Source organism: Solanum lycopersicum, chromosome 8 (assembly GCF_036512215.1).
Source record: "Solanum lycopersicum chromosome 8, SLM_r2.1".
Lineage (NCBI taxonomy): Eukaryota > Viridiplantae > Streptophyta > Magnoliopsida > Solanales > Solanaceae > Solanum > Solanum lycopersicum.
The window spans coordinates 2,849,420-2,863,661 of NC_090807.1; the positions used below are offsets into that span (position 1 = coordinate 2,849,420).

The window sequence follows — 14,242 nt, forward strand, 5'->3', positions numbered from 1 at the left end:
CTTAGAAAAACTAAGTAAAATTCACGTTTATTGATTAAATTAATTAATTAAAATAAATTAATGCATATTCATTGATTGAAAATTTTGAGTTTCGAAAAAATTAAATAAGGGTAGAAGGGTAAAGTTATATTATTTCTTAATGCAATTGCAAAGTAAAAATGTGACGGATGGAGTAATAAATACAATGTCTTGAAAAATTTAATAAAATAATTATAATTAATGAAAACGATAAATTAGGAACTAAGTATAAAATTATCCATTGATTTCAAAATGTGGACAAGTATTATCTCAAAATAGTAAAGTAAACAATTATTGTTAGATGAAGGAGTATGTTTTATTTCACATTTATATCCTTCAACTTTGGATGTATGCGTAAATTAACAGAGACATATCTATGATTTCGACAAGATAGATGCACGATTACGAAAAAATACATTTTAAATATTGAATTTGACTGGTTTGACTTTTGGCTTCTTAATATGAACCATTAGATTTTAAAAATTTTAGATCCAAAGTATATAATACTACTAGTTTTAAATTTTAATATACACCATTTGGTTTAATTATATATAAAAAAATTACAATGCTAATTTTTTTCATGAATTTTCAATATAACACACTTGAAATTTTGAAAGATTTGAAATGACAAAAGTTTCACATATAACCACTTGGAGGTGTGTAACAAAGACAAGATAAATATAAGATTTGAATCATCTTCATTTAGAGAGATGCACTCAATCATCATCGTATTATTATATGATACTTTGACGGTTGATTTATACATCTATATTTAAATATTTGTTTAAGAACTATAACACTAATATATATGATCTAGAGAGGGGAGCATGAGTTCATGTTAACTCACGATACTCCCTCTAGATACGCCCCTACACAAATAAACATTTAACTTGTATAAAATAAAACAAATAAACACACGTCAGACATCATACATTGCATCCTAAATTACAATTTGTCTCCTACTTGGTGTCCTGCATTTATTATGTTACATAGGACTCATGTATTACATTTTAAACTTTGTATAAGTATTCTACTTCACTCCGATTTGCATCAACCTGTCTAAATCTTAACTTGGTCTCACATTTATATTTATGTCTGTCAACTTAATTTGTCTTATTCACTTTAATTTGAATTAACCGTGTTTTAATATTATCTTTATAGATTGTTTCCAATTCTTTGAAATGTTTTATTAAATATCTCGAACTCAAACAAATTACATTATCAAATAATTAATTTTAGTTTTTTTTCTTAATTCTTAATTTTGAATATCTTCTAAAGGTAGCAATCACATAATTTTTGTAATTTAAAAGTAATACGAAATATCTTATATATATATATATATATTTATAATCAAGTGAAGTCTTAATTTTATTTTAAAACACTTTTAGAATATTTTGTATAGTTTGTATAACAATTGACTCTTTTGAAAAAAGTTTTCAAAATTATAATCCATAAGAGGGATTTAAATATTTATGTTGTTAGATAACATACAATCATTTATATATGTTTAATCGTGTCGTATAAAATATTATGAGAAATGTTATACTATCAATTCTAAAATAAAAAATTATTATTATTGAATTATATGAAGTATAATATATTTTTAGAATTTATGAAAATAAAATATATGAAAGAAAATTAACATAAGACTCTTTTCTTAGTTTTGGCTTAAAATCTATCTTGAAAATTAGTAAATTCGTATCTCACACTATATTGTTGCAATAGCAAAGGCATGAAAATAAACTTCGGAATGTGAATTATAATTCATTTATTTATTTAAAATAAATAAATTAGTAGATAATATAGTAAAAATAATAAAATCAAAAAAATTAGCAATCACATTATTTGTGATAGTAAGTAGGTGTAGGAATATGACAAAGTGACAATTATGATAGATAGATTTCAACTTCTCTTTCTTCAAAATTATAAGTCCCATAAGCCCCATCCAAATGGAGAAATTTATCATTACCAATCGTCCATAAAATATTATAAAGATAAGATATAATTCGGCTTGATTTGAACATATTCTTCTATTAAAGCCGGAGAAAATAGTTGAATCTCCCGAGGTTTTGATTTATCTTCCTCTTTTAATCCATCTTCATTACATGTACTTCAAAGACTTTAAATTCATAGGTCTTATATCTTTGAAGCTCTATAAGCAAATTGGATAATAATTAATAGATATATATACGCTCCATCCGTTTCATTTAAAAAAAGTGAAATATTATTTTTAGTGAGATTATTTTAACACATTATAAAAAAACAAAAATTCATAGAAATGAGCAATAATATTAGACTTGGGCTAAATCTTATTTTTACAATATTTTATCTACTATATATTGATATTTAAATGTGATACCGCTTACAAAAATTCATACATATCTCCCGATACTATTAATGTATATGTGAATGGACTTGAAGCGATATACAGACCACCCATCACACTATGAATCAACATCGTCTCTTCAACTGAGAAGAGACATAGAGCCACGAGTAGCAGAAAATATATCAATTGATCATACGCGGATTGCTTTTCGTGCGAGCAATTATATTAGTTTCGCATACTTCATGAAGAGAGATGAACAATTTACCTTGGCTAAAACTAAACATAAAGCCTTTAACTTAAGATAAGTTCATTTCTGACACCAATTATACAACTAAAAATCCTACAACGAGCGAACGACAGAGGAGAAAGAAAAAAACTACAACGAAAACTAGTTCGGATTACTAGGCATACAGCATACCTCAACTGGAAAATGACATGCTCGAGGACACGAGGTTGACAAAGAAGTTATAACAACAAATGGATGTGAGGATCAAGGATCAAATAAGAACGGAAAGATTTTACCCTCCTATGCAGGCAACGTTACGTTGATGTCAGCTGTCTTACTTCTCGACTCAGTTGCCAACGATGATGACCAGTTAATCGAGGAAGCGGGCATAGTAGGTTTTGCTGAAGAGTGATTACATGGTTCTTCAATATTTGGACTAGTAATAGGAACAACAGCAGCTGTAATAGGCTCCAATTTGTTTTTCTTGGTCTTTTGTTCATGTTGATTTCCAGCAAGGAAGCTCCCAACAACAATCTAAGTCACAACAAAAGAAAAAAATTAAAATGTTAATTTGGCTGAAGCATCATCAAAGTATTTCGTTTTTCTCCCGTTAAAGGTCCAAATCTACCCCTCGACCATACGGAATATCCATGTTATACTATGGAACCAATGTGTGATTACACTGTATATGTTGTTGTTCGTATACTTCGTTGTTGTTGTCCGTATACTTTGGAACCAATCATACCATGTAGGTAGCAATTTGTCTTGAATTTGCCCGGAGCTCAAGTGTGAACTCGATGGGTTCCACGAGTCAACATATTTCGGGAAAAATGTTAAGATTCACCCTTTAACTTTTTACTATGGTTTAAAATTGGCTAGAGTGTCACGAACTTTACCACTTCATATTTGTCAAAAAGAGGTTAATTATAGCTCACCGACGGTGAAAAAGAACCTCTACCATACGAAATATCTTAATTTTTCTATTTGATATACTTTAAGATTATTTTATATCTTTACTATTAGCAAATTGTCTCGTTTCTCCTACCTCAGGTATAACGGAGGATAATTTTAAATCATAATGGGTGAATTTATTGAAGAACTTTGACACGTGGAATCTGCCAAGTCCATACTGGAGATCGGTCAAGTCAAGGGCAAATATGATATGATTTGCTAACGAATATATGAATTACCACAGAATATAACGGAGGATAAGTCGAGAAACAGGGTAAAATTGAACTTTTTTTCTGTTTTGGAAACAAGCATAGAAGAAACAATACCTGGACCGGACCAGCAGCAACTAGTAGACCGGCAACTCCACCTCCAACAACACGTCCATCAGGGCTTGCTAGAGAAACACTCATTCCTCCTGACCTGTTTCTCATTCCTCCCGTCTCGGATGGCATAAATGATCCAGTCAATGACAGTATCTCAAACCGGCCCTGAAGGAACAGCGGAAGGGTAAGGTTATGCACAAATGTCAACCAGATAAACATGCACAAAGACAACACGTTTCATCAATTTCCAATTAGGAAGGAAGGTGCAATCCCGGTATTACAAATTCTTGCATTCTAATCCCTGCATAATTTTATTTCCGAACTAAACGACCCCTTAAAGTCAAGTAGATAACGGCTTCTACATAACCATAGTATAAAATTAACCCCATAAACAAGACAAGGATAATAAATTTTACAATCTCTGGAATTTAATGATCTAGTCTAATTTGACTTGGCGGAGAGAATTAACGAAGATCTTTCACTTTTAAACCTCCGAAGAAGCAGTAAAGATGACATTGAACAGTAGGAATGATAAGATTAACCATAATATGAAAGAATGGCTAGCTGCAGCACCTCATACGTCAATGTGCCACCAGAAGAGTCTGGTTGACGCAGCGTAACACTTGAAATTACACCGTTTGCTGAAAGAATGCATATTGCTCGAGGCCCTTGTTGAGAGAATGATATAATCTTCATGGTGACATCCTAAAAGGAAAACCAAAATAACGATAATGAAGTTCAATATATAATAGTCCCTAAAACATGCATGTATATGGTTGCCACTTGCCATGAGAAATTAATCCGGGAAAAATGACTAATTAATTATTGAGAATTCGAGATGTACTAGCAAGTGAAACAACAGGCGATGAATTGCACATAATTTGAGTACCGTATGAAAAAATGAAATTCATATAGTACGTCTACTGAATGAGAGAAAGGGTGAAGCACCAAACTAACAAAGTTCCAATGAAAATCACATACTTAAGCTAACAAGTTTACCTCTCCAGTATTAACGGTGATAATATGGGGCGTAAAATTAGCACCAACGGAGCATGAGACCCATTCACCTGCAGAAAAAATTCAAACATTAACTCACCTTCAAACACGCTTTCGCAGCTGTACTAAAATGTTCATTGATATAAGAATATATTTCCACCCTCCAGGAAAATATATAGGATAAAAAACAAAGCTCAATTAATTATATTATGAAGTTCAAAGTTTAATATTTGTTGAAATTTTAGTGATTTTGTACCCACATCAAAACGTTATATTCGATTGAACCCAAAATGGATTATATGCTACATACGTGTCCACTAATATGAATGCAGGATAAGATTGCATACAATAAACTCAAAGATTATTGTGTGTGTGTGTGTGTGTGTGTATATATATACCAAAGTAGGATTTTTACCAAGATTGTTCTAAAATTTAATACATACATACATATATATATATATATATACCAAAGTAGTTTGTATGGATTCTAAATTTTATAACGACAATTTCATATGTTAATAACTTGGTTTTGAACTTAATATTTGTACATATTTAAATAAATTTCTATTTAAATAAATTTCTTAATAGAAATACACACTAGTTTAGCAAAAGTTGCTAGTTTTCTAACTCCGCCCATGTATAATATTACATGTTTTTGATGAGCTCTATGTAGCTACTCCACTAACAAGATAACGGAAGCTTACTACATCGAGATGGATTTCTAGCTCCGCCCCTATATATATATAACTTTTTCGATGAAATCTATGTAGTTACTCCACCAATAACATAACGGAAGCTTACTACATTGGGATATGTTTCTAGCTCTGCCCTTATGTATAATATAACTTTTTGATGAAGTCTATGTAGTTACTCTGCTAAAAACATAACGGAAGTTCACTTCATCGAAATGGGTTTCTAGCTCCACCCATATGAATAATATAACTTTTAGAGATGAAGTCTTTGTAGTTACTCCACTAACAACATAACAGGAGCTTACTACAGCGAGACGGGTTTCTAGCTCCGCCCCTGTGTACAATATATCTTTTCGATGAAGTCTATATAGTTACGCCACTAACAACACAAAGTAAATCTCTACCTGATTTTTCCTATTATACATTTGAAATTATGAGTTCAGAATTTAATACTTACTGATATTTTAGTGATATTCTACACACACGTGCGACATCCGTGTGCGCACATGTATATACGACCACATCAAAACGTTGCATTCAATTGAACCCCCATAGATTATATATTTCATACACATCTACTTGCATAAATACATGCTAAGACTGTATACAATAAACTCAATGCGGTCGACCCATCACCGAACTCTACACATGATGCGATAGCAAAGCTAGGAAAATTTTGCTAGCGTTATTAAAATATTATATATATATATATATATATATATATATATAGATAGATAGATAGATAGATAGATATAGATATATATAAAAAGTAGTTATTGACCTATATACTATATGTTTTCGATGAAATCTATGTAGCTACGCCACTAACAACATAGTAGTAGTTTAGTACGTTGAGATAGTTTAGACACACGCGGCATGCACAGAGACACGTGTACATGACCTGCATCAAAACATTACATTCGATTGAACCCAAAATGCATTATCAGCAGCGAAGTCAGAGTTTTAATTTTACAACAACAATTTTAAATGTTAATAACTTGGTTTTAAACTTAATATTTGTACATATTTAACAAATTTCTTAATAGAAATACACACTAATTAAGCAAAAGTTGCTAGGTTTCTAACTCCGCCCATGTATAATATTATATGTTTTCGATGCGTTCTATGTAGCTACTCCACTAACAACATAACGGAAGCTTACTACATCGAGATGGGTTTCTAGCTCCGCCCCTATATATAATATAACTTTTTCAATGAAGTCTATGTTGTTTCTCCACTAATAACATAAAGGATGTTTCTAGCTCTACCCTTATGTTTAATAAAACTTTTTCGATGAAGTCTATGTAGTTACTCTACTAACAACATAATGGAAGTTCACTACATCGAGATGGGTTTCTAGCTTCGCTCCTATGTATAATATAACTTTTAGAGATGAAGTTTATGTAGTTACTCCACTAACAACATAATAGGAGCTTACTACAGCGAAATGGGTTTCTAGCCCGCCCTTGTGTGTACAATATATCTTTTCGATGAAGTCTATATAGTTACGCCACTAACAACACAAAGTAAATCTCTACCTGATTTTTCCTATTATACATTTGAAATTATGAGTTTAAAATTTAATACTTAATGATACTTTAGTGATATTCTACACACGCGTGCGGCATGCGTGTGCGCACATGTATATATGAACCGCATCAAAACGTTACATTGAATTGAACCCACATAGATTATATACTTCATACACATCTACTTGCATAAATACATGCTAAGACTATATACAATAAACTCAACGCGGTTCGACCCTTCACCGAATATATATATAAATATATCTAAAAAAAGTAGTTTTTGACCAATGCGCATAATCGGGGACAATGACTTCTAAATTTTATAACAATGATTTTAAGTGTTAATAATGGGTCCTAAACTTAATATTTTTACATAATTTTACATATATATAATATGTTTTTTCGATGAAATTTATGTAGCAGTGCCAGTAACAATATAGTAGTAGTTTAGTACATTTAGATAGTTTAAACACACGCGGCATGTACACAGACACGTGTACATGACCTACATCCAAACGTTACATTCGATTGAACCCAAAATGGATTATATGCTACATAGGCGTCCACTTATGAATACAGGCTAAGACTGCATACAATAAACTCAATGTGTTCTGACCCTTCACCGCACCGTACACACAACACAATAGCGAAACTAGAATTTTTACTAAGATTGTTAAAAGATATATATATATATATATATATATAGATATAACAATTTTATTTTAATTTTATGGATTCTGAATTTTATAACATTTTAAAATGTTAATAACTTGGTTGTAAACTTAATATTTGTACAAATTTAATAAATTTCTCTATAGAAATACACTAGTTTAGCAAATGTTACTAGGTTTCTAAATCCGCTCATGTATAATATTATATATTTTTTTTCGATGAACTCTATGTAGCAACTCCACATTTACTACATCGAGATAGGTTTCTAGCCCCGCCCCTATGTATAATTTAACTTATTCAATGAAACCTATTAGTTCCTCCACTAACAACAAAACGGAAACTCACTACATTGAGATGGGTTTCTAGCTCCGCCCCTATGTATAATTTAACTTTTTCGATGAAGCCTATGTAGTTCCTCCACTAACAACAAAACGGAAGCTCACTACAACGAGATGGGTTTCTAGATCCGCCCCTATATATAATATAACTTTTTCGATGAATTCTATGTAGTTACTCCACTAACAACATAATGGAAGCTTACTACATCGAGATGGGTTTCTAGCTCCGCCTCTATGCATAATATAAATATTTCGATGAAATCTATGTAGTTACTCCACTAACAACAAAACGGAAGCTCACTACATCGAGATGGGTTTCTAGCTCCGCCCCTATGTATAATATAACTTTTTCTATGAATTCTATGTAGTTACTCCACTAACAACATAACGGAAGCTTACTGCATCGAGATAGGGTTTCTCGCTCCGCCCCTATATATAATATAACTTTTTCGATGAAGTCTATATAACTACACCACTAACAACACAACACCACTAACAACACAAAAAAACATAACGGAAGCTTAATACACCAAAATATTAATCCACCACTAACTAACATTTTTAAAAAAAAAAAAAAAAAAGGTTAAAATTTTTACCTGAATTTTCAACCTCCAACTTAGGCATATGTGGCTTACTAAATAATCCGACCGGCCGGATTTTCCCCCGTTTCTCCGATGAGAAATCAATCACCGGCGACGACACAGGAGCTGCCGACGAAATCGGCTTCGGCGAAAGCGCCGCCGCGGACGGCACTGCAACTCCATCTGGTCCATATTTTCTTGGTCTACCTCTCTTCTTCTTCACTAACGCCAGTGCTCCGGCAACCGCACCGACGCCGGCGCCGGCACCGGTGACCGGAGTTGGTGTAATATTCGTAATTTGAGGTGCTGATCCAGAAACTTGACTGGGATTTTCAGTGGTCCTAGGTGCCACATGGTAATCTGATGGTGCATCTGATCCCACCACTGTTACTCCACTCATACTCATATTTATTTTTTGCAAAAAAAAAAAAAAATCACCAAGAAAATCTAACAAATTAAAAAAAAAATCAACTTTTACTCAAAAAAAAAAAATCATCATTTTTCTAAGGTGAAAACAGCAAAAAAAAAACAACAAGAACCCAGAACTCAAAATAACCAGAAATGAAAGATTAAATATTTATTAAATCTTACCAGCTAAAAAATAAATATACAAAAGTATTAAACTGGAAAAAAGATGAAGTTGTTCATTCTTTTTTCAAATTTGAGGAAGAAAAAAAAAACAGAGCAAAACATTAAAAAGAAAAAAGTTACAAATATTTAGCTATTTTTTGAGAAGTAATGACTGAGATTAAAAGGGAAAAAAATTGAATATTTTAGCTAAAATAAGTGATGAGAAAAAATGAAAAATGGAGTTTTTGTAGATTGAAAAAGAAAAAAAGGGTAATTTGGATTTTGCTTATTTTCCTGACTTTTTCAGATGGTTTAAATCGTAATTGAAGGAAATAATAATAATAATAATAATAATAATAATAATGACAAGAAAAAAATTAATTATTAAATATTAGGTAATTAATTAATTAATTAATTAATGGAAAGCAGGAAAATTATGAATTATGGTTAAGAAAATATTTGGAGTCCGGTGAAAAAAATAAAAAAATCTAAAATTTTAAAAATTAAAAAAATTAAAAAAGTTTTTAGTTGGGAAAAGTGAAATTAGGTTGCCAAGGCATGAAGACAACCATTACTTTCTCTCTCTCCCTTTTTTTTAAAAAAAATAAATAAATAATTTTAGGAAAAAAAAATAATGAAGTACATACCCCAACATTTTTGTATATTATTTCCCATCCATTGTTGTTTTATTATTTATTTAATAAGGCTTTTTTTTTTAATGATTAAGCATATACATACATGAATATAAAGAAATACGTTATTTTCTCTGTTCAATAATAGTGATTATATATTTATAAAATAGGAGATATAAAAAATTAGAAAGTAATAAATTTAAAAGAAAATTGATAGATATAATTAGAAAGAACATGACGCATCGTTAACTTAACATATTGTAAATATGATATTTGGATCGGAGAATATAGAGATTAACGTTATTATTAAAAGATTAATAGATAATTAAATTTTTGCGAGAGTTGTAGTCTAGAGAATCAAATTGCTTACTCATTGTATTGTTAATTATACTAAATTATTCTATTTTTAAAAAAATTATATTTATTAATAGATATTATTACTTTTACTTTAATTATCTTTACTATTTTTATTGCTATATTTTCCTTATCCAATATTCTTGTTTATACTGGCTTTTTATGTCTTGCATTTTTTTAAAAATTTGTTCAAAAAATGATTTTCTTTTTTAGTTAAGGATCAATCACAAAATATTATTTTATTCACGGGTAAAATTTGTGTAATTTTATTTTTTTCAAATATCATATAAAGCATACTTAAATATGATAATGATATTTTTAAAAAAAATAAAAATAAAATAAAATTATAAGGCGTGATTTAACTCGTGAATCGAGAAGAAGGAAAAGTAAAGGGAAAGGAGATTCTCAATAACAATTTTTTTTAAAAAAATAAATAAATAACACAAACAAACTTTGTTGCAAAGCAATTATGCTAAAAGTCTAAAAATATTTAGATTATTTTTTTTATTGTTTAAAATTCATAGAACATACACATTTTTCATTTCTTATTACTTTTTTGTAAAATTTCCAAATTAAGAAAAAACATATTTTTCAAATTCCATTATATATAAACAAGTTTGTAATTTACCTTTTTCTTTTTCGTTCTTGTGAATTATTTGTATCTTTTTTTCCACTACATTTATTTTCCATTTCTGGTTAATTACTTACATCACTAATGTACCAATTTTCAGAGTGCATGTTGATAATAAGTAATTTCTTTGCTCTTTTTTTTTAATATGTTTGATATGTAAGTAAAAATATTATTTTAAATTAATATTTTGTGTATAATTTAGATAAAAACTATAGAATGCGTAAGCAGAAGGTAGGGGTTTGGGGTGGTGGGATTTGAATCAAAGTTATCAATATAGTTCGAAGCAATGTCACATAAATCAAAGGGTAGGCAGTTAATTATCATTGATCAGATATATTATGTATATAAAAAATTAAATATTTTTTACGAAACTTTTAATATTCGTTATTAAATTTTGTTGAACCCATTACTTTCATGCTAGGAAAACATTCTCCGTCCCACTTCGTTTGAGATAAATTACAATTGTCCTATTATTTTATTTATGTTGAATTACATCCACTTTTCATATATTTGTCATGAAATTTTTACATTTTTTGGACCTAAATCAAATTTTTTGGTTAAAAATAAGAAATCTCATCTTATTCTATGATTGTGAATAAAAAATCTTTAGGATTAAAATAAATTTTTAATAGACCTAATGTACCCAAAATTTATTATACTTTGTATATTTGGACGTATTTATGATTTTGCAAAAATATATTAATAACTTAGCCTTGACTACTGCGATCAGAAAAAAAAAGTAAAATAATATTAGAAATTATAAATCTATCTTTTAATAAAAGTAAGTAATCGATAAGATAGTCTGATAAGTACTTCATCATTAGCTTGAGGTGTTGAGTTTAGTTTTATTTAAGTACGAAAATATCGTTGCTATGAAGTGTTTTAACTTTTATATGAAACTTTTTGTCACGAAATTCAATTTAATCGTGCTTATATGAATATCGAATTACTCATGAAAAAAAACCACTTTAAAGTACAATTTTATTTTATTTTTAGCTATTTTGATAAACCACAACCTTTAAATATTGCTTAATTAATATATTAAACAGCTGAATTATTTTAGCTAGTAGAAATCATATCATTTTTCATAAATTAAAGCAAAAGGAATCAGTATGTGGTCATCATGATTACTTCATAATAATTAATTTCTTTTTACACAAATATAGCAATATTATTAATGTTAATATTTGATGTTAATCTTAATTTTTTCTTACAAAATCAATTCTTAAGGTTGATAATTGATGCACCCTATTTATTATAATATAGAAAATTGTCTCTTTGTGGGACCACTAAAGTTGACAAATAATAAAGCCATTACTAGGGAGAAATAATTAATTCTTTTGAAATAATATAATAATGTAAATAGCCTTTCGATAAAAACAATTCTTTTAAAAAATGATTAAAAAAATACATAGTGATTAGTGGATTAACACACCTCGCCGTCTTAAATTACGTGACATATTTTTATTACATATCCTTTATAAGAAAATTAAATATTTTTCTATTGAGGTATTTATGGTCTCAAAAATAATTACACTAAAAGTATAAGAAAAATAATTTTTTTATCTTAAAATAACTACACATAATTATGTAAGCTAATTCTCCATTTTCTTCCCCCTTTTAGTGAAACAAAAATCATTTTAGTATATTTACAGGTAAATTAAGAAGTATTTTGGGTTCCTTGTTTTTCAATAAAGTTTAATTCTCGTCCTTGTAATATCTAAGTACATTTAATTTTTAATTATTCGAAATATACACTTTAATTTGAATAAATATTTGTGAAATTTTAAAATTTGTTATTTATTTTACTGTTTATATATATATATATATATATATATATATAATTTGTAACATTATTCCATATTTGTGGTTACCATACTTTACGGAATGAAATTAAAAAAGCACATATGTTAATTAATTTTAAAAAATTAAATATAGTAAATCATTTTCATAAAATTTATTAGAGTGAGTAAAAAAATATAATCCCTAATAATATTGTAAAGTACTTTCCGATAATAACAATGCTAATTCAAAAATAAATAAATAATTAATATTATAATTGGTCATGACTTAAAGTTTTTGCAAATTCCAACATCATGAGTGCAAGTGGAAGGGATTAAAAAATAATTTATAATGATATAAAAATTATAAAGCTTTGATGTCATCTAACTTTAATTTTTCAAGAAAAATAATAGTAATTTTATTCAATTACTATTATTATTTTGACTACCACTTGGCAATTTAGCACCCTTATGTTTCCACCATAATTTTTTAAAATTATATTGTACCCAATCATATTTATATATATAATTATATATTATATTATATGTCATTTATATAGTATTTTGATGTAGCTATCAAAATATTTAAACAAATAATGTCTTTAGAGAGATTATTTACATTTGCAAAGTTAATATATTGTTATGAGATTCCTTTAATTTGGACATGAAATTTCAATAATTTTATCATTATAATCTTTGTACAATCAATATAAAGTTGAAACTTGTGAGCATTATAATTTGTTATTTACTTTTTTATTTTGTTTACTTATTTTGGTTTGAGTTTTTTTCTTTTTCTTAAAGTGAAATGAAGTATAAAAGGAAAAATAATATTAGTTGTGTCCATTAAATGTGTTTTTGAAAGCTTATAAGAATTGGCCACCAATTAGGTTCTTTTGTGGGCCATCAGTGGTGCTTAATTAGTGTTTAGCTAAAATATAATCTACCCCTTTTGTTTATTTATATTTATATTTATTTTTTGTAATTTGTATGCATTTTAAAAAAAATATTAATATTAATATTTTACTTATCATAATATATAATTGACTTAAATCTTAATGAATAATTTTGTGATTAAGTGATTAAACATGGAAGGAAAAGTATGGAATTTTTTTTTCTTGATTTCCTAAAAATAATAAACAAAAATATATTTGAATATAATTAACAAATAAAAGTGAATGGAGAAAAAATTTATTCATAATCTTGAGTCACAATCAAAGTGATACTACATATTGTTTAATCATATTGATCGAATGATAAAAATTTATATGCAAAATAATTGTTATATTAATTGGTCTAGTGGAACATTCCGTGTGAATATTTTTTATAACAAAAATTTTTAATTATTGTGCGGTAAATAAAAAAACTTTATATTTAATCATAGGTATCAAATTTGAGTTTATGAAGAAATGTTGACATGGAATGCCTCTTTCACATGAGAACACAAAACGAATTTATTTAAATAAATATGAATCTGAATTAGTCGGATTTGTAAATAAAAAAAAGGACTTTTTTAAGTTTTAACACTTAAAATCCCAACTTTATTATTATTATTTAAAAGAAAAAGACTAGGAAGGAAGAAAAAGAACTTTAACCGTCAATAGAGTAAGAATAAATCGTAGAAA

At 28.2% G+C, this 14,242-nt stretch overlaps 1 protein-coding gene across 1 annotated transcript; it reads right to left on the reverse strand.

The window, feature by feature from the left end:
* Window positions 1-2,610: 2,610 nt before the first annotated feature.
* Window positions 2,611-9,580, reverse strand: LOC101268706 (AT-hook motif nuclear-localized protein 1). The gene is made up of 5 exons (XM_004244534.5): window positions 8,668-9,580; window positions 4,844-4,911; window positions 4,418-4,549; window positions 3,848-4,009; window positions 2,611-3,104 (listed from the first exon to the last, which is right to left on the reverse strand). The coding sequence occupies exons 1-5, from the start codon at window positions 9,056-9,058 to the stop codon at window positions 2,871-2,873; spliced, it is 987 nt and encodes a 328-aa protein (XP_004244582.1). The 5' UTR covers window positions 9,059-9,580; the 3' UTR covers window positions 2,611-2,870.
* Window positions 9,581-14,242: the final 4,662 nt, after the last annotated feature.

What these genes read in the sequence shown, in the direction of transcription:
- LOC101268706 (XM_004244534.5), bottom strand. Translation starts at nt 9,058, where the DNA reads ATGAGTATGAGTGGAGTAACAGTGGTGGGATCAGATGCACCATCAGAT. An exon ending in TCACCGTTAATACTGGAGAG is followed by an intron (nt 4,550 to 4,843) that starts GTAAACTTGTTA and finishes TTTTCCTTTTAG; the next exon opens with GATGTCACCATGAAGATTAT. An exon ending in GTGGCACATTGACGTATGAG is followed by an intron (nt 4,010 to 4,417) that starts GTGCTGCAGCTA and finishes CTGTTCCTTCAG; the next exon opens with GGCCGGTTTGAGATACTGTC.